Genomic DNA, 19,426 nt, shown 5'->3' with positions numbered 1-19,426 from the left:
CACATCAATGTACTTTACTGAATATGCTCTCTGATGTCTTCTTTTTTGTCTTCTAGCTGTCATAAAAAAATCTAAATATATTAATCTTCAAGCATTTCATGCAGAGCCTGGGACATTTGCCTGACACTTAATCACACTTTGACTATAGGGCTAGGGATGGAGGATGCCCCTTTCTGAGGCCAAGAGCCACAGTCACGTCAGCACTGAATTTCTTGGAATGGATCAGAATGACAGGGGGGAAGCAATACTGGAAGAAAAAGCCAGATTGCAATTGTGCATGCAATCACATTACTGCTTTTTTGCACTGCTTTTTCCATGTGCAGCTATGTTTTGTTAATGGGGGATAGGAAATCATGAGAAAACTAAGGAAAGAAATGCATGCACCTGTCTGATAAAAATGTTTGTCTGTGGTGTGTTTACACACACACACAGAGAGAGAGAGAGAGAGAGAGAGAGAGAGAGAGAGAGAGAGAGAGAAATTAAGAATTCCTAATGTATTGGTTGCACTTCAGAAACAAGTGTGGGTAATTCAGAACTCCAAAATCCTGGAAGAAAAGCAACTGAGCGTAATTTTTGAAGAACCCAGTCCTTATCTAAAACAAGGCTTCCTTCCCACTTCCACACATCTAAGGGTATATGATAATTATGGCATAGTTGTTGTTGTTTAGTCATGTCCGACTCTTCGTGATCCCATGGACCAGAGCACGCCAGGCACTCCTGTATTCCACTGCCTCCCGCAGCTTGGTCAATCTCATGTTCGTAGCTTCGAGAACACTGTCCAACCATCTCGTCCTCTGTCATCCCCTTCTCCTTCGGCCCTCCATCTTTCCCAACATGAGGTGGCCAAAGTATTGGAGCCTCAGCTTCAGGATCTGTCCTTCCAGTGAGCACTCAGGGCTGATTTCCTTCAGAATGGATAGGTTTGATCTATTTGCAGTCCATGGGACTCTCAAGAGTCTCCTCCAGCAGCATAATTCAATAGCATCAATTATTCGGCGATCAGCTTTCTTTATGGTCCAGCTCTCACTGGTCCAGAAATCTCCCGTCACGTAAGAGGCCATGTACATGTAAGCAAATACAACATGTACACAAGACCTGAGCTAGAATGCTCCACAGCTGCCTGGATCACCCAAGCAAATATTGCTTCTGAGTAGTGACCTTGTGTCAGGTATTGAAAGTGAAGTTTTTATTTTACCATCCTGTTTCTTCTTCATCATCATCATCATTTTTTTAAAAAAAAAGATACATAACTGAAGTAGTTAACATTTGTTACTTACAAATGCATTCGGGCTGTATGCCACTCCAAGTTAGATTTGCAAGACAAGTGCGTGTAGTTGACCCCTGCACGTGATAACCCTTCCTACATCTGAAAAAGACTCTGCTCCCAACCTAAAGAATTAAAAAGAAAATTTAAAAGGAAAAATAACAACAATAGAACACATAATATTCATCTCTTTGTCACAACACAAAATAACATTTTGGACATTTCCCTTCTTTTCCTTTTCCAATCAAGTCAATGAATACAGAGAGTTTCCATGGAGAAGAACACCAAATGCTTGGCACACATTATCTCTCTCCCCATTTTGTCTGCGTTTCGTGAAAACAACTCGGTCCTCCGTGAACTGACATGTGTGACAAACACCGTGACTGTATTCCTCAATGTGAATATTCTTTTTGTTTTGTTTTAAAATATAAATTCTACTTTTTCACTTTAAGGGCTGCAAAGTACGTCAGCTTATCCTACTCTTCAACTATAGCTTTAACTAATTAATGTGAAAGAGTTAGAAAGCTTTCCTTCAAGACTGTTTGACTCAGGAGAAGAAACCCTGGCAGAAAAAGTTCTCCTTTCCCCATATAGATAGAGCCCATGGTAAATCACCCAACAGTCAAAGTTGCAAACATGTCGTTTTCAATTGACCAGTAACTGTATATGTGAGTTTGTGCATTCAATATTCAGTTTTGCACTAGTAAGAAAATAATACAGCAAACCATTTCACTCAGGAGAAAAATGGGGTAAGAGGAGAAGATAGATAATTGCCCAATCTTTATCATTTAAAGACTGATTATGGTTTTGCAAAGGATGAGGAAATTGGAGTCAAACCTCCACAACAGACACGTTGACTTACTGACTTCTTACTGACCTTTACGGTTCACACTGTGGTAGAATTTCACTTGAAACAGTCATAAATATGCAAAATGTTAAGTCAGCTGTGGTGTTTATGTACTTTTGAAACTATCTGTCAATTGCTCTCAAGACAGACCCTCAAGTTACTGCCTTGTGCCTAACTGAGAGATTATATGGAGAGCACACAATCAAGCAGTACATTGACCAATATGCATGATAATTTCCGTTTCAGTATTTGTGCTGGAGATTCATCACAATTCACCAATTAAAGAAAATTACTTGACAAACTATCTGTTGCCCCTCCCAAAAAAAGATCAAAAATGTTAATTGAGCACCAGCCATTCTGACCATGCTCATATTATTCTTATCGCTAAAATAAATACTGGGTGCCCCCCCCCCCCTTTTACTTAAAAATGCTTATGTTATAAACATTGTCAGAAGGTTTCAATGTTTCAAGCTGTTCAATGAAATCAACAGGAAGGTTCTCTTGAAAATGCTGGAAGAAGACATTTTAAAACGTATGGGCTTTTAAAAGCTGGAAACAACTCGGCACAAAACCCTAGGTTTCTAGCAGACCAAGATTGGTGCTCCTAAAGCACCAAGTGCAAACAGATACTCTAAATCTAACAGCGCCAAAAAAAGTACCTCATAGCCTCTAGAACTATTCTGTATTCCATAATGGGGTGTACCGGGATCTGGGCAACTGTTGTGAGCAGGATCTGCAATTGAAAACAGAAGTGAGTAGGGAATTCATGAGCAGCCTGTTATGCAGGAATACGTTATTTAAGTCTCCCAGAGCACCTAACATACGATCAGTAAAAAGAAAACTTACATTCTACAATACATAACACCAAAGGCAACAAAGTTTTTGGCCCCATTGAAATGTAGTTCTGGAGGTATCACTTGATTTTCTGTAAAGGGTTACCTTTTCTCTTTAGGAGTGAATGGCAAAGTGCTAAACTTAGGACAGTGGGAGTCCACTCCTTGCATAGTGTTTTTGTGCGCAAGGGAACGCAAAGGCTCCTTGCCGTACCCAAGCCTGTCATGCACAATGTCCACCATAATGATAGGCATTTTGCTAAGTTGTAGTAATTTCCAATGCACGGTATTTGTAACCTTATAATCCAGAAAAAAATAGGATCTGCTACTTCCTATTTCTAGCCTGATTTTAAATTTCAATCCTAGGCAGCCACTTTAATCATGTTGTCAGTGGAATATATAATGGACTTATTTACAAAGCAAATCTTACAGGCTTCAGAACTCAGACAGATGAGAGCGTAACACATGACTTATATATAAAAAAGTGTACTTCAGCAATCAAGGGACTTTTAACTTCATCAGCAGTTTGACTGTGCATCTGCTAATGGGAAAATGAAACAATATCCCACCAACGGGGGGAAAAATCTAGTGTGTGTGTAGGAACTGACTTACAGCTGCAGTGGCTGAATAAAAGTAGCAAGGAAAAATTAGACAGTGTAACCTTTGGGGAAGTGCTGTTTACAAAGGATCATTGATACTCTAAAAACATCTCAGCTCAGATTATGAAATTCAAAATTGGATTTACTACCTCAGCATCCCATCTCCCCGGGATGATAAATGTTCAAACATGGTTTTGTGGTTCAGTGCTGCCTACTAAAAGCAAATTACACACACATACAGAAATACGATGCGGTGTAAAAAAATAATCCTGAACGGTACCATCTTGTGGGCTCCTCCAGAATGGTGCCCCCAGCAAAGCTCTACAGACACAATTAAGCAATAATTCCACCTATTGAAAAGTTGCTTTCTTTTTTAACTACTAGTAACTGGCTAATGTGCTTCCAGCAGCCACTGAAGGCAAGCTTTAGCAAATTGCCAGTGGCCTCAGCGGGCAACTGTGGTGGAAAGGTTTCAAGCACCAGGAAGTGATGTTGAAGGCTGAGGTAGGGAAAACCTGTGTCAGCTCCATGCGAGCATCAAACGTCCACACTAGGGCCAATCCTTCTCCCCACCCCTGTGTCCTGGTGCTTAAACAAAAAGAAGGGAACTCTGCCTCCGCTTTCAGTTGCCACAGAGTGACTTGCAAGCCAGTTCCCTTGGTAGACTCTCACTGGCTTTGACGGTGCTACTTTAATAGAAGATATTCATTAACTCTCTAAACATCAAATGAAACCATGAAGTGTTAATACTGTTTCCCTTTCTTTTTAAAGACCTTTATGGTCTCAGTGATGTGCTAGTGAAGTTAAGAGCTCTACAGGAGATTAACATGGCTGCTAAAGCAGCCTTAAGGGTTGCAGCTGCTCAGGTGGAGAGGGGGAAAAATAAGATTCTTTTAACTGCGCAAAACTATTTCAAAAGGGGAAAAGATCAGTTGCAGAGTAGAATTATTACTTTAAATGGATGGTGCTCCATCGCCAGGATTTCCTTTAACCCGAGAGCACTGGATCAGTTTAGCACCACCAACATAAAAATCAAACTCTACCCGTAGGGACAAGGTCACCTAACTGTACAGGACTGAGTTACTTGTCATTAACGCTGCATTATTTGTGAGATGGAGAAGGCAGTGGAATTGCTCTGTCTTATTGTAAAAGCTGACTGACTTTTACCCTTACCAGGTGGGCAGACAAGAGAAGATGCGGGAGGCTGGGAAATTCCCAGCCTGGGAAATTACTGAGATGAAGAAAAACGATGGATGAAAAATGCCTGAAAGCAAAATTCTATGCTCTTGGATGAAAGGGGCTGTTTGGGAGAGGAGGGGACAAAGGAGTAAGCAACGTGAGAACTGAGCACAGTCCCCAAAAGAGAATATATTGTCCCAGTAAGGAAATTATAAAAGTTATCCTAGCATAAATGTTGAATGAATCAAGGAATCTGGAGTAAGGAAAAAGTAAATGGAAAATAAAACAGGGGGCTAGATTCAACAAAATAATTGCACAATGAGTCCCATTCTGTGGTTTTGTGTCAGGGAGCTTATTGGACAATGCATTAGAACAATTCCTTAAGCTGATCTTAATTAGAATGATTCCTTCTGTCTGCTTAGAAAGCACTTGATTTTTAAATATGAAGGCAATTGATATAGCTGCAGCAAAGCAAAAACCTCCCACAAAAATCCCATGCATCCCCACTGGGGTGAATCCTGACATCAATAGGGTGTACAGTAGAAGCTCGGGTTGCGAACGTGATCCGTGCGGGAGGCATGTTCGCAACCCGCAGTGCTGAGTCTGCGCATGCACGGGTCACGATTCGGCGTTTCTGCACATGCGCAAAGCTCAATTTAGTGCTTCTGCGCATGTGCTGAAATCCAGAAGTAACCTGTTCCAGTACTTCCAGGTTCGGTGCAGTGCACAACCCGGAAATGCGCAACCTGAAGCATCTGTAACCCGAGGTATGACTGTACAGGTAATTTGCATTTGAATCATGTTGTCCTGATTCTTCAAAATGTGGAAAGTCTGCACTAAGAATCTCAACGGATCAGATGCATTTGATCTTATAAACTGCAGATTTATATGCCATTTTCTAAGCTTCAGCAAATCTTTATGAACACGGAGCTTTTTCCTGATTAAAAAAATAGTACCTTTGCTGCTCAAATGGCATCAAATTCACTTGGGCCTGTTCCGTAACAAAAATTATACGAACGAACACACAACACACACACACACACACACACACACACACACACACACACACACTGTTTGGATCCACAGGTGATGAAAATAAACTTCTGTTCACGACCACCAGCATTCCATTGATTCTCTATCATCCCATATCATTCCATCAGTCTTAAATTTTCAAAAGTGGATTGGGGGGGTGGGTACAAGCAGGGAAGATGTGAGGAGGAGAGTGGGGAAACTTGGCTGATGACTGGAGGTCTGCTCACACTTCACTGGAATACACACACGCACACAGAGAGATTGTATTTCCAGCAGACTATCGGGGAGGTGAATTTATAAATGCAACGTGAAGAACATATGTCTTTTAGAAACTTATGGTGACCGTTTTACACACTCAAACTGCACATGATGTTAAACACATAAGTAGCAATCCCACTGTGTGCAATTTGAAATATTGGGGAAAGTCAGGGTGCTGTTCCCTCAAGATCACAGCATGTAACAAGGGCAAGTTTTAAATTTTCCCTCCCCAGGAGCAATCTCTGGGACACTTGCCTCCCTGTGCAACAATTAATGTTAGCCAATGGAAGTCCCAACTCCCACGTAATCTACTGCATGAGTGCAGGGTGGGGTTGGGGGCAAATTTCACAGTTGCCTAAGCAATGCCTAACTGCCAAACCTTACAAAGTTGTGACGATTTACTACAAGGTAGGCGAAAAACCAGGTGGCTAGAGCCAATCCGCCAAGTGGAAAAAATTCCCACAAGGCCCCTTGGGCAACCAACCAAAGTCCATAGCAAGGTCAAGTGGTGAGGCAAAGCCTAAAAGGGCGGGCCAAACCACGCCCACCAGCCCGCCAGATTGGCGGGCTGGAGTGTGTGATGCGGGCCCAGGGCTCCAATGACACAGGGGCCCCGGCCACACCCCTCCTGCGGACGCGGGAAACGATTCCCACTCACAACACCTCCGCTCTGGGAAGAGGATAGGCTTTCCCATCATCCCTGACCACTGGTCCTGCTAGCTAGGGATCATGGGAGTTGTAGGCCAAAAACATCTGGAGGGCCAAGTTTGCCTATGCCTGGATTAAACCTTAAGTTTATCCCATGCACAGCAGCTTCTCTCATTTTAGTTTATCTTCAACAGAGTAGGAAACATGTGTGAAGCAGCGCTTAGGCACAGCACAAATAAATAATTGTAGCAATTACCAATGCATGTTGGCTGAATTCCACTCCAACTGCCATCTGCTTGGCATATTCTCCTTGAAGATCCTATTAGTATCAAAGGTGGTCTGCACTGAAAAGATACTTCAGATCTGTAGGTGAAACTTTTGCCACTGAGTCGCCCCTCGGCTGGTGTACCAGGCTCTCCACAAAAGACAGCTATTACAGAAAAAGGGAACATGTTCAATAAAAGGCTTTAAAACGATGTATAGCATATGCATAGTGAAGGTTTTTTTTTGGGGGGGGGGGTGAATACGAGTTAGCAGGCACCACACTGCTTATCCAATTTACATCGATTTTTGAATGCTAATTTATTGCTATCATCATTTGTTTGCAAGTATTGAATGCCCTGGTGTGCCATTAAACACCCCACAAAAGTGATATTAACTGAGATGCCTAATTTACAGATGAGGTACCTAGTATTGAGAGGACAGTATTGAGAAAGGGCTCCGGCTCCCTTGGCCTGAAAGCGAGATGCGCGCCACGACTCCATAGTCACATTTGACTGGACTTAACTGTCCAGGGGTCCTTTACCTAGTAAGGAGCACACAGGGCCTAAGAAGGGGCAGATTTGGTGGGGAACAGGAACAATGAGGAGGGTGCCAGTTGTATATAATGTGTGCATATGGAATACAGGAAGCCATTCCTCTGGGAGGACATTTCATGGGGCATATTATGGAATATGAAACTACAAGTGAGCTGGTACTTTTTTCCCTTCTAACTTTGTAGCTGAATTATACTCAAACTACCCTTCTTCTTCATCTAAGTATGCTTCTGCAATAAGATTTTTCCTCATAAGAATACGAAATGGAATAAAGAAAAGTCAAGATGAGTTGGCTAAGTCAGGAGCATCAAATTATCCCAAATCAATGATAAGGCCTTTCCTTGGCTACTTGTTCTCCTTCTCTAATTTATCAATTTTTTTGCCACTGGGTAGTTTCATGCAACTTCTTTTTTCAAAAATCATTTTCAAATGTTTGATTTTTCAGTCTATGCAGGCTTGATATTGTCTTGAAGGCGCATGAGGTCACCACCTATTTGGAAGCTAAGCAGGTCTGGGTCCAATCAGTGCTTCGATGGATGACCATCTGCATACCAGGAATATGCCACCTTGGTTCCATGACAGAAGAAAAGTGGAATATAAATGGAAGAAGAAAGAAAGAAAGAAAGAAAGAAAGAAAGAAAGAAAGAAAGAAAGAAAGAAAGTCTTCTTGGTTCCTTGTTTCCCAGAGTATCTTTTCAGAACATGGAGCAATATGTGTTCAGGAGCTCTTGTTTTTTGAAGGCACCATATCTGTGTTACTTGCTCGTGTTCTATGCACTTTAAGAATGTGCTAAAAATTCATTGCTCGAGGACTACCTCCAAGCCTAGTCACATTTAAAGCAATGGTCAAGGGTTATACGTCTGTAAACACAATTCCAAACTAGCTATTAAGTCATAATCAATGAAACAACAATAAGACAGCAAATGGATGCTCTATCAAGAAATGTTTTAATTTTCCATAGGAGTAAGCACTTGGGAGATTCAGAATTTAAAAGAAAGGAAAAGCTATGAGCAATGCTGTCAGAGGCAAAAAATGCATGTCAATACTTTCAATATTACATTACTTATTGTGGCATTTCAGAAGCACAAGTATTGCTTGTATTTCCAGTGCCTGGTTGTTGTGCAAAGCAGCTGCCACCCTACAGCTAATCTTGATCCCCCATACAACAATATGATGATGATGATGATGATGATGATGATGATGATGACATCATCATTTTAATTATACTCCGTCCATCTGGCTGTATTTCCCCCCAGCCCAGAACATTCAGTTTCTGGTCTCACATGGCAGCATCTCATAGTTCTCCCAAACTATTGCACCATGATTTTTATTTTATTCTATCAACAATTTAATCTTAGTAAACTTACGCAGGCACTGTGGGATCTCTCCCCTCCACTCTCCTCGCCCTTCACATGACAGGATAGCAGAATTGGAAAGGTGATACCCATCAGCACAACTGTAACTTAGACTTGATCCCCAGTGGAAATCGGAGCCTTCCACTTTTCCATACACCACCTGGGGTGGTGGTCCACATGTGATAGCTAATGAAAACAAAAAAGAAAAGATTTTTAATGGGGGTGGAATGTAAAAAGTGAACAAGATATCTTTATAAGCCTTTGTCAACATGGTGCCACCCAGATATTTTGGACTACAACTCTTGTTTTATTCTACTTTTTTTCTGAGAACGGTTAAGCTGAGAATCTGTAACTTGAATTTTTGTCAGCTAATTAAAGCCCAAACCTTTACAGATGGGTTTAGTCTGGTTCCAGGTGCCATCTTTCGTACAGCGTATGGTGGATGCACCAACAGGTTCCATTAGGTACCCTGGGTTGCATTGATAGGTGACCGTCTTATTAAAGGTGAAATCCCTTCCAAAATGGATGCCATTTGACAATTCACCTGGATCTCCACAACTGATCACTAGGGTTAGAACACAAAGAGGACACATGTTTTATTTTAAAATATAAAAACAAAAAAACTATAGCTTGCATAAGTGCACATGCAGAAACAGATATAACAACAGACATCACCTAGGGATCTGTATGCAAGTTTACGTTTATATTCAGGAAGCCCTTGGTGAACCTCAATGTGACTCCTAAACCAATAAAGTTTAAAAAATGCATTTTTCTGTGTATGTCTACGGCGAAGTGGAGGTATGTGATCCTGAAGCGCAAATATAATCAGAGGCTTCTAACAGTGCATAGAAGCGTAGAAGAAATGTTACTGGATTAGGAGATGTTCTGATCCTCAAAAACGAGTTGTGCTCACAAACTGAAGAAGCCCCCTGTTGCCCAAATCTATGTAAATGTTGCACAAACACACCTGTACAAACTCTAAGTCACATTTCCTGCATTATTATACATTTTGGGAGTTCTACTGCATGTATTTTTCTGATTTACTCTGTAGGTAACATGTCCCCCATTACACAGGCATACACTGTAAATCCCAAATCTGGATTGTTTCCAGTACAGACTGAAATAACAGAAAGGATAATTTTATAAAACTGCTGTTACTCAGATTATAAAACTGCTGTTCCTCAGAAGCCATGTTGCTTAATGATAAAAGACTAAACATTGCCAACAAAGAAATTTTTTGATTGGTATGTGATTTAAGCATTCATAGATGTATACTGTATTGAGTCAAAAAGGTAATTCACTCAATTTACTTTCATGTATGTTGTTGCAAAAACGTTACAGGTAGGACCAAGAAATTTCTCTGCAGGGCAGCCATATAGGTGTGCTTGCAGAAAAATAAGCCTTACAGCACAATCATATTATGCATGTTTACTTGGGAATATGTCCCAGAATGTCAGCGTAGTTTACTCACTGCAAATATAAGGGTGAGGTAACCTATGGTTGCGAAGTTAAACAAACTTGCTTGGAAGTAAGCTTCAATCTCAATGGGATTTTCTTTCGAACAAACATACTTAGGACCAGGCTCCATATGTGGAGATGGATAAGAGTATAATTTACTGTGCCCTCCTTTTTTGAAGAAAACACTTTTCTTCCTTCTACAAGGATAGCACATCTATTTTCAGTCTTTAAGCATATTGTTAACAGGGCGTCAGTTCCCAACCTGTGCAGTCTGGGGCAGAGCCAGTCCATGTCCCGTTGGCCGTACAGTGTCGCGTAGTTAGTCCTGAAGTCTTGTAACCTTCCCAACAGGCATAAATGACTGAGCTAGAAAATGAAATTCCGTCATTGAAGACTATCTTGCCATTGGCTGGTGTCCCAGGATTGCCACAAGATACAGCTGTCAAAAGTGGGGAAGACAGGGAAAGCAAAATAAAGTAAATTTGATTTCTCCTTTAAACTGACGCAGGACAAACCCTGGGAAACCAAAGCTTTTCAGTTGTTTAGTTTGTGGTGAAGTTATCAAAATATGCATGCCCTATATTGGGCTTATCTTACCGTTCTACTTCATTATCAGCAGAAGGTAACAATATATCCCTTTTGCATGCATTAGTAAAAATGGGGCACAAAGAGAGAGGGGGAGAAATAATTGAAGGTGGGAGGTAGTCAAAGCACTGGGATGTTTGTTCATAGACATCTCCTCTTTTTAAAGATGTAGTCTTAAATATGCATTGAGAGAACTTGCACCAATTTGCCCCCAGAAATGGATGGGGTGATTTTACAAGGTGAAACCAGTGGTTAGTGTTCACATGCTAGGTTTTTGAACAACTGAATTCTCCATTAAAGGGGGAATTCACTTTCCTTGCAGTATTCCTTGAGATTATCTGTTTCAGTTAGACAGCAGCTTGCCTTTCACACAGTCTCACTCCTAATATAATTTGCTCATAAAGGTTACAGCTCCAGCCTATTGTATTGAAAACAGGCTCAAGTACGGTTCCTTGCAAATGGTTTTGCTGTGAGGGAAGGAAAGTGAAGCTTCGTTCTGTTTCTTGCGATTACACTTGCCTAAACCGGAGTCATGTCAGGTAAGACTGAGCCAAAAAGGGGCCCCAGCTAAGGTCCTTGAGTGGGATTTTTGATAAATCAGCTTTTCTGTTAAGAGCTTGAGGGTTCAGAAGATTAAATTAACTCAGTCTCCAGGTGGATATTATACTGGAGGAACCACATTGGTAGCAACAGCAATAAAGATATCTGTGTAAGGGAAGAAACCCCTCTTTTGGTGCAAATTTCACATGTATGTGCATGCAGTCACAAATACAATTTGAGCCAATAGGTCACTATCAGTTTAGTCCCAGTTCAGGTATTTAACTATACTAGCATTTTTCACATCATTCTCCAATCAGATTTTTTAAATAAAAAAAATTACTTCCTAATATGAATGTAAAACGAAAGAGGGGAAAACCACATTAGCTACAGTGTACAACCAGAGACTTTTCTATGTTCTCTTTCGAATTAGTTCATAGGATGCTCAAAATGCACTTTGTAGTAACTCATACAAAAACGCCCACAGAAACACTGGTATTTAAATGCACAACATCAATTCTATATATGAAAGAACGGTGAAACGTTCTGCTGGTGAAAAACAAGCTGTAAGCTGTGGGAAGATGGATTACTGGCTAGAAAGGAGAACAGGTGCTTATAATAAATTAAAATAGGAGAGGTTCATAATCACTTGTGTATGTGACCTGTGTGTGTACTGAGGTGGTTTTTTTTTTTTTTTTTTTTTTTTTTTGGCAGGGAGAAGAAAGGTGAATGAAGGACAAAATGTGAATCCAGATCAAAACTTGCCTGTAGCTCTTATTCTTAACTTATGATACATGCAGGCCTTCTTGGATTCTGTTTCACTTTCCCGAGGCAAATGCCTTCCCCACATTGCCTGTGAGCTTAGGCAAGACAATAAAGTTTTCATTAAACCACGGGTGAGTAATTGGCAGCCTGTAGCCACATCCAGCTTGGAACAATGTCTTTTAAGATATTGTGAGACTATTGGTTGTGTTTTATTTTTCCTAGCCCTAATGGATGGTACTTAAGAGAATGTGGTAGACTTCTTTCCATCAGAAAGTTTACATCAGATTCACATTACAGCAAAGTTCTGCTATAAGTATGATCAACTTAGAGATAAACAGTTTCAAATCCACAACAGTAATGATGATTTAGCAGACCACCATACTTCCATTATTTTGTTTTACTTCCATACTTTTTTAAGACTGTTGCACATTTTGCTACAATATTGTTTATATAGTATTGTATTAAAGGTAAAAAAAATGGTAAAGCACCCCTGAATGGTTAAGACCAGGCAAAGGCGACTGTGGGGTGTGGCATTCATCTTGCTTTCAGGCTGAGGGAGCCAGCTTTTGTCTGCAGACAGCTTTCCGGATCATGTGACCAGCATGACTAAACTGCTTCTGGTGCAATGGGACACCGTGACAAAACCAGAGCGCACGGAAATGCCGTTTACCTTCCCGCCACAGCGGTACCTATTTATCTACTTGCACTGGTGTGCTTTCGAACTGCTAGGTTGGCAGGAGCTGGGACAGAGCAATGGGAGCTCATTCCATCATGGGGATTTGAACCGCTGACCTTCTGATTGGCAAGCCCAAGAGGCTCAGTTGTTTAGACCACAGCGCCACCCGCACATTGTATTAACAGGTGTGGGACTAATAAAAGAGAGTGGTAAACCTGATCAGTTCTATTAAGAACCAAGATTGAAATAAAGCAAGTAGTTAAATGTACTTTCAAGCACAAACAATAGCTCCAAGAACACCAAGTATCATATTTATGGAAATGTAGCTATACAGTTGCAATTGCATGAGTTGAATCTGATACTGACCTTCACATACTGGCTGCAAGCCAGACCAAGATCCATTAAGGAGGCATGTTCTTTCTGGGGAACCTCTCAGCTGATAACCCATTTCACAGGAAAAACGTAGCAGGCTTTTTATCTTGAACTCATCCCCAAGTCTGGACCCATGGGATGGCACTCCAGGATCATCACAATATCCTGGGTTGTTTCCTGTAAATGCAAAGTATCAAAAGGGTCATTATCAGGAGGCGTCAGCACGGTTTAGTGTCAATCGGCTAACGACCAGCCAGGCATCAGCTCCACTTCAAATTCTGTGTGTCTTTGAGGTGTGACCCAAAGGCACGTTACAAAACACAAGGCGTCAAACAAATATTTTTGCCCAAGAGCCACAATAGACCGAGTCAGCCTACCAAATACAGGTTTCATCAACAGAGACTTAACGATAATTTAAGTTAATATAGGTCTATGTCACAGTGAATATAATCAGAGAAGAGCTGAAAATTCTATGTCAGAACTCTTCTGCTTAAGATGCAGGATTAGAAAGAAGGTGTGCCTGCCCAGAACCTTTCTCCTGTGTAGGAAAAGGGCATGTAGAATGAGTTTTTGCTTTTGTTTAAAAGCCAGACTAATTACCGTATCCTTCGCTCCATAAGACACACCTTTTTCCTCCTAAAAAGTAAGGGGAAATGTCTGTGCGTCTTATGGAGCGAATGCAGTGGACGGCAGAGGGATCCCTTGGTGGCCGCTGCAGTCACAAGCTGAGGGATGCCTCCGCAGCCGGAGCCATGGCTCCCGTCCGTCACTTGCTGTAAAGCCAGCAGAGCAAGAGCCGCTGACACGCTCTGCACAGCTTTCACTTTTCTTGCTTCAAAGCAAGAGCCGCAGAGAGCGTGTCCGCGGCTCTTGCTCTGCTGGCTTTACAGTGAGGCAGAAGGAGGGACAGACGGGAGCCCCTTCCGCCCCTCCTCCCAGCTCACTGTGAAGCAAGCAAAGGGAGAGCTGCTTACACGGCTCCTGTCCCAGAGTCTCCTCCTCTTTCTGCTCTGGTTCTGGCACCACCGCGGAGGCAAGGCAATACAGCTGCCCACCCCCCACCACAGGCACACACAAATGTGAACTCTCACTCTCTTTTCCTTCCTTCCCTCCCTCTTCTAACAGGAATAAAATATTTGATTCAGAATTTTTTTTTTTCTTGTTTTCCTCCTCTAAAAATTAGATGCGTCTTATAGAGCGAAAGAAACAGTACCGTATATGCACAAATATATTATACATATAATACCTAGACAAGAGTCAAGTCCCATCTGGTACTATATTTCTACAGTATCATTTTATAAATATTTGTATGCAGATATATGCACTGTTGTGTTGATTACATTAGGAAACCTGGAGTGTATATACCGGTAAATATAATAATGAATATAATATATGAGAATCGCTTAAAAAAACAAAACCTAGCAGAGCCGGTAAACATACAATCCACTCATTGCTGAGACCATCTTCTCTCCTCATTCTTATGGCTTCATGAAGACCCAAACTGAACTGAAGAAAAATCATGCCCAACAGCAGCATGAAGGATACAAACATTGGTGATATGTCTGTACAGTGGTACCTTGTGTTACGTACTTAATGCCTTCCGGAGGTCCGCTCATAACAGGAACCCGCTCGTAACATGAGGCATGGTTTCTCTAACGGTGCCGCCAGACTGCAACTTCTGCTCACACCCCGGGACAAAGGTCATAACAAGGGGCAGAGCACATAACCCGCAGCATTCGTAAGGGGTATGGTACATCACACAAGGTACCACTGTATACAAAAAGTATACTTCTTCCAAAATCAGGAAGTATCCTTAGCATCTAGAGGCACTCCTAGTTATTGGCTACTGAGCCATATAAAGGTAAAGGTAGCCCTGGCTGTTAGGTCCAGTCGCGGACGACTTGGTGGTTGTGTGCTCATCTCACTCTATAGGCTGAGGAAGCCGGCATTTGTCCGCAGACAGCTTCCAGGTCATGTGGCTAGCATGACTAAGCCGCTTCTGGTGAACTACAGCAGCGCATGGAAACGCCGTTTACCTTACCGCCGGAGCGGTACCTATTTATCTACTTGCACTTGACGTGCTTTCAAACTGCTAGGTGGCAAGGAGCTGGGACTGAACAACGGGAGCTCACCCCATTGCGGGGATTCGAACTGCTGACCTTCCGATCGGCAAGCCTTAGGCTCTGTGGTTTAGACCACAGAGCCACCCGCGTCCCTACTGAGCCATATAACACACTCTAAATGGATGCTGGGTTAAGGAAGAAACTTTGGAGACAACATGTATCCCTACAGACCATAGATGGACTCAGCAATAGATCATCCTTCAGATACAAAAAGGTGTTAAAAGAAATCACTGTTATAACGGGAGTGAACGGCTAACCAAAGAGCAACTGAGAGCATAAAATCTGACTTATTAAACTTCACTTGCATTAAAATCTGCTGCAAGGGAATAGTTTTAATAATTTCAGCTACAAGGTCACATTAAGTCAATGCTTTCAAAGGTACCTGAGCAGTGAGGGAGAGTTCCACTCCAGCGGCTGTTTTCTTGGCATGCTCTAGTAGAGTTTCCTATGAGAGTTCGACTTCCTGTACAAGAGTAGCGAACTATAGATCCATACGTAAATTTGTCCCCTGACAGAATTGCATTGGTTGGGACTCCAGGGTGTCCACAAGAAATTGCTACAGTGCGGAAAAATAGGATTAGCATTTATAGCTGTTGATCTTCTGAAAGACAGCAATAGAGCCTTGTAAAGGTTTATAAATATAACATTACTATTCTGCACAATAAACATGCAATTGTATGAATGAATCATTGCTGTTCATTTCTCTTGGTGCCCTTTTCATCTGTTCTTCACAAACCTCAGAGTGCAGGAAACAAATTAATAGAGAATCAGATTCGAACAGTGATGAAACAGATCTGCTACAGGTAGGCCCAGGCATGATATAGTTCTACAATTCTTCCTACCTGGGCCAAAATGACGTTCACAAAACCATTTTAGCCAGTTAAAATCTTAACTAAGCAAACTAAATCGAGGCCCATAGAAATCTGGGTCTTTAAAAACAAGTAAACAAAAACACATAGCTTAAATTTGAGCTTCGGTAGGTTCTCAACCAGAGCTCTGGGTTTGAGAAGGTAAATTGTATGGAAAAAAAACATCAGCTGTGTTGACCTTCTGTTCCTGGTAATGGCTGGTATACTATTGCACACAACAGTAGATACCTTGTTAAGGAAATTCTCCCGAGTGCAGAACAAAATTCAGCATACCGACATTGTTAAATCAATTATTTACATGCACTTCGGTGATAACTGATGCTTCCTGGCCTTCTGATGAAAAAAATAAAGTAAAAATTCAGTTTGTTGCATACTTACGCAAACATTTGGGCAATGATCTGTCCCAAAAACCATTAGCTTTACAAGTCAGAGCAGACGATCCAAGAAGATAAAATCCTTTCTTGCAGTGGTACACCACAATGATTCCATACTTGAAAGACTCTGGGAAATTCTGCTGCCCATGGCGAACGGCATTTTCCACGAAGCCTGGATCTGAACAGTTCACCACTGAAATACAAGGTTTTTCACTACTGAATGGAAAAATCCAAAGGAAAATATTCATGGCATGCAATGTACAATTCAGTGCTGCTGAAAGCTCAATCCCACAGCCATTAATTAATGCCAAATACATTTGATTCAACATTTTGCTGGTAGATGGGTTTCCATAGCCAATCACTAAAGCTTTACATAACTGAAAATATGCAAAGAAATATACAATTTCTGTTAACTTGATGACTGCGGCATTTTTATTTGGCACCAAGAGTGTCGTGTGCATTAAAACGGCACAGAAGTGGTATGATCCCTTACACTTTTGCACAGAGAAAGCTGTGGTCGAAGTAAAGGTTTAAGACCCATAAATAGTCGTAGTGGTAAGTGACAGACTTAAAAGAGGAGAAAGGCTAAAACATTGATGGCATTTGTTTAGATCAGGCATCCCCAACTTTTGGCCCTCCAGACGATTTGGACTACAATTCCCATCATCCCTGACCACTAGTCCTGTTTGCTAGGGATCATGGGAGTTGTAGGCCAAAACATCTGGAAGGCCGCAGGTTGGGGATGCCTGGTTTAGATAAACAATGGTGAGGTTGGATGACATTGCAAATGATGTGGAGGGAGAAATGAGGGAAGCAGTAAGAAGCAGAGATAGGATAGTTGGGAGCACATGGACACACTCACAGCACACAGGGCAGGAAGAGGAAATAAAGCCGCACACTGAGAATCAGGAAGGTATTGACGTATCAGCGAAACAAGAATTAGGCACACTCAAGCCCCACTGATTTCAGTGAAATGCAAGTGTACACAGCAGTGCTTCGGATTTAGTACACCTGTGTGTGGAATGGGCTACCTCACCTGGAAAGGAGGGCAAAAATGTACATAAAATGTGGATACATTTTGTGCGATATGCAAAAGTGTATTCCATTTTGTGAGTGGAGAAGAAGGCCCTCAAATAAACCAGGGACTGTACATAATAATATATCTAATAGACAGAGTGTCAAAAAGTGAAATTCCTCCCCATGGATATATTTTCATGCTAGAAAAGGATGCTTAAAGGCCCAAGAGCCTTGCTTTCTTCCAATGCCCAACTCAAACCATCGAGAAAACCTCAAGCTGTAGGAGTTGTGAACCTGTTCATACAAGGACCAGAAGCTTACAGCAGCAACTAAAAACAGTATCTGTTTCAGTCCTCTCTGTAATCAGTTAGAGGAAGCATTCAGAAGTTTGGTTCCCCCCCCCCCCCAAAAAAAAATAACAGTAAAATCTGGTGACCAGAGACTTGTATAAGGCTACCTAGACACTACCTGTTTACTTTGCCATTGAGCTGCAATTCTGCAGAACATAAAAGGTGGAATCCTCAACAACTGTCAGCTAACAGGTTAAGAGGAAGGTGAAATCCTTTGTTTATTCAGTTACTTGTCTTTAGAAAAGAGGATTAAAATCCTGGAAACACTGTCTATAGAGATCATGGCACTGACAAACAAAGCAGAAAGATGGTTTATGGCTTGATATTTGTCCCCCCCCCCCCCAGAGATGGTCCAAGTCTTTTAACACTTGACCTCTTTAGTCAGCAAATCAACACTGCTCTAGAGCTGTTGTCACAGACTGCTTATGGCTTGGCATACAGACACATATAATTGCCCCAGTGAACCACCAGCTTCACCTTTTTGTGACTACGACTCATATTCATCTGGTAATTTTATCCCTATACCAGGGGGAACTCTCATAACATTAGTGACTGTCAGGCTGCAGTATGTAAACTTTTTCAACTGACTTGTTTAACTTAAGTTGTTAAATGAGAAAGAAGCCTACCCAACTAAAGTGGTACCTCGGTTTAAGAACGGTCCGGTTTAAGAACGATTCAGTTTATGAACTCCGCAAAACCGGAAATAGTGTCCCGGTTTGAGAACTTTACCTCGGTCTAAGAACGGAATCCGAATGGTGGAAGGGTACCGGTGGCGGGAGGCCTCATTAGGTAAAGCACGGCCCGGTTTAAGAACGGTTTTGGTTTAAGAACGGACTTCCAGAACGGATTAAGTTCGTAAACCGAGGTACCACTGTAAATGGTTTTTGCTCTGCATTTTATTTCACTCGCCAGCTTTTAATTGTCAAAACTGCAGATTGCAATGATATTGACCTGCCAATTAAAGAAGCCCGGCTCTGGCTTTGTGGGTAGTTCCTACTCATACATAGAAGTAGCCCACTATAATTAGTTTTGGGGAACTTTCACAAGGATACCTTGCCAACCCTGCCCCACACCTAAATTGAGTGAGTGGCAAAAATCAGTATGAAATATACCTTTAATTCTAAGGGACAAAGCCCTTTCCTTTACATATACATATATATTTAAGGCTACCGGGGGGAAAGAATGAATGAATTGTGGCCTCAATTTAAGCTGCTTCAAATATAGAGCTGTACTAGCTGATTTCCCTGATTGCCCTTCACCCAAGGGACCCAGTTGTAAATCAAGGCAAGAGAGAAGGAGATTGCTTTCTCTCAATGACAGGTGCCAAGAGTTACATAGGAAATAAATGCAGGCAATCTGAATTTAGTCTGTTGAGAAATAAAGAAAGAAGGACATTTAAATCTGCCCTGTTGACACTCGAACCTCATTTTGCATGGATTCAAACCCTTGATACCAAAGTCAAATATTAT

At 41.6% G+C, this 19,426-nt stretch overlaps 1 protein-coding gene across 4 annotated transcripts in view; it reads right to left on the bottom strand.

Annotated features, from left to right (window-relative positions):
* The window catches only part of CSMD1 (CUB and Sushi multiple domains 1), a 963,313-nt gene that overhangs the window by 30,571 nt on the left and 913,316 nt on the right, over nucleotides 1-19,426 (bottom strand). For all 4 annotated transcript variants that reach the window (XM_083495378.1, XM_083495379.1, XM_083495380.1 and 1 more), the window contains 9 exons: nucleotides 16,595-16,783; nucleotides 15,730-15,903; nucleotides 13,219-13,401; nucleotides 10,552-10,728; nucleotides 9,217-9,396; nucleotides 8,844-9,017; nucleotides 6,917-7,090; nucleotides 2,771-2,844; nucleotides 1,278-1,389 (listed from right to left, as the gene is read on the bottom strand). In XM_083495378.1, the coding sequence (XP_083351504.1) occupies nucleotides 1,278-1,389; nucleotides 2,771-2,844; nucleotides 6,917-7,090; nucleotides 8,844-9,017; nucleotides 9,217-9,396; nucleotides 10,552-10,728; nucleotides 13,219-13,401; nucleotides 15,730-15,903; nucleotides 16,595-16,783 (1,437 nt within the window). The remainder of the gene's footprint in view (nucleotides 1-1,277; nucleotides 1,390-2,770; nucleotides 2,845-6,916; nucleotides 7,091-8,843; nucleotides 9,018-9,216; nucleotides 9,397-10,551; nucleotides 10,729-13,218; nucleotides 13,402-15,729; nucleotides 15,904-16,594; nucleotides 16,784-19,426) is intronic.

The sequence above is a fragment of the Podarcis liolepis genome (genome assembly GCF_965112155.1).
Source record: "Podarcis liolepis genome assembly, chromosome: 3".
Taxonomy (NCBI): Eukaryota; Metazoa; Chordata; class Lepidosauria; order Squamata; family Lacertidae; genus Podarcis; species Podarcis liolepis.
Note: the sequence above shows the minus strand (reverse complement) of the source record. Positions and strands in the feature narration are given on the sequence as shown.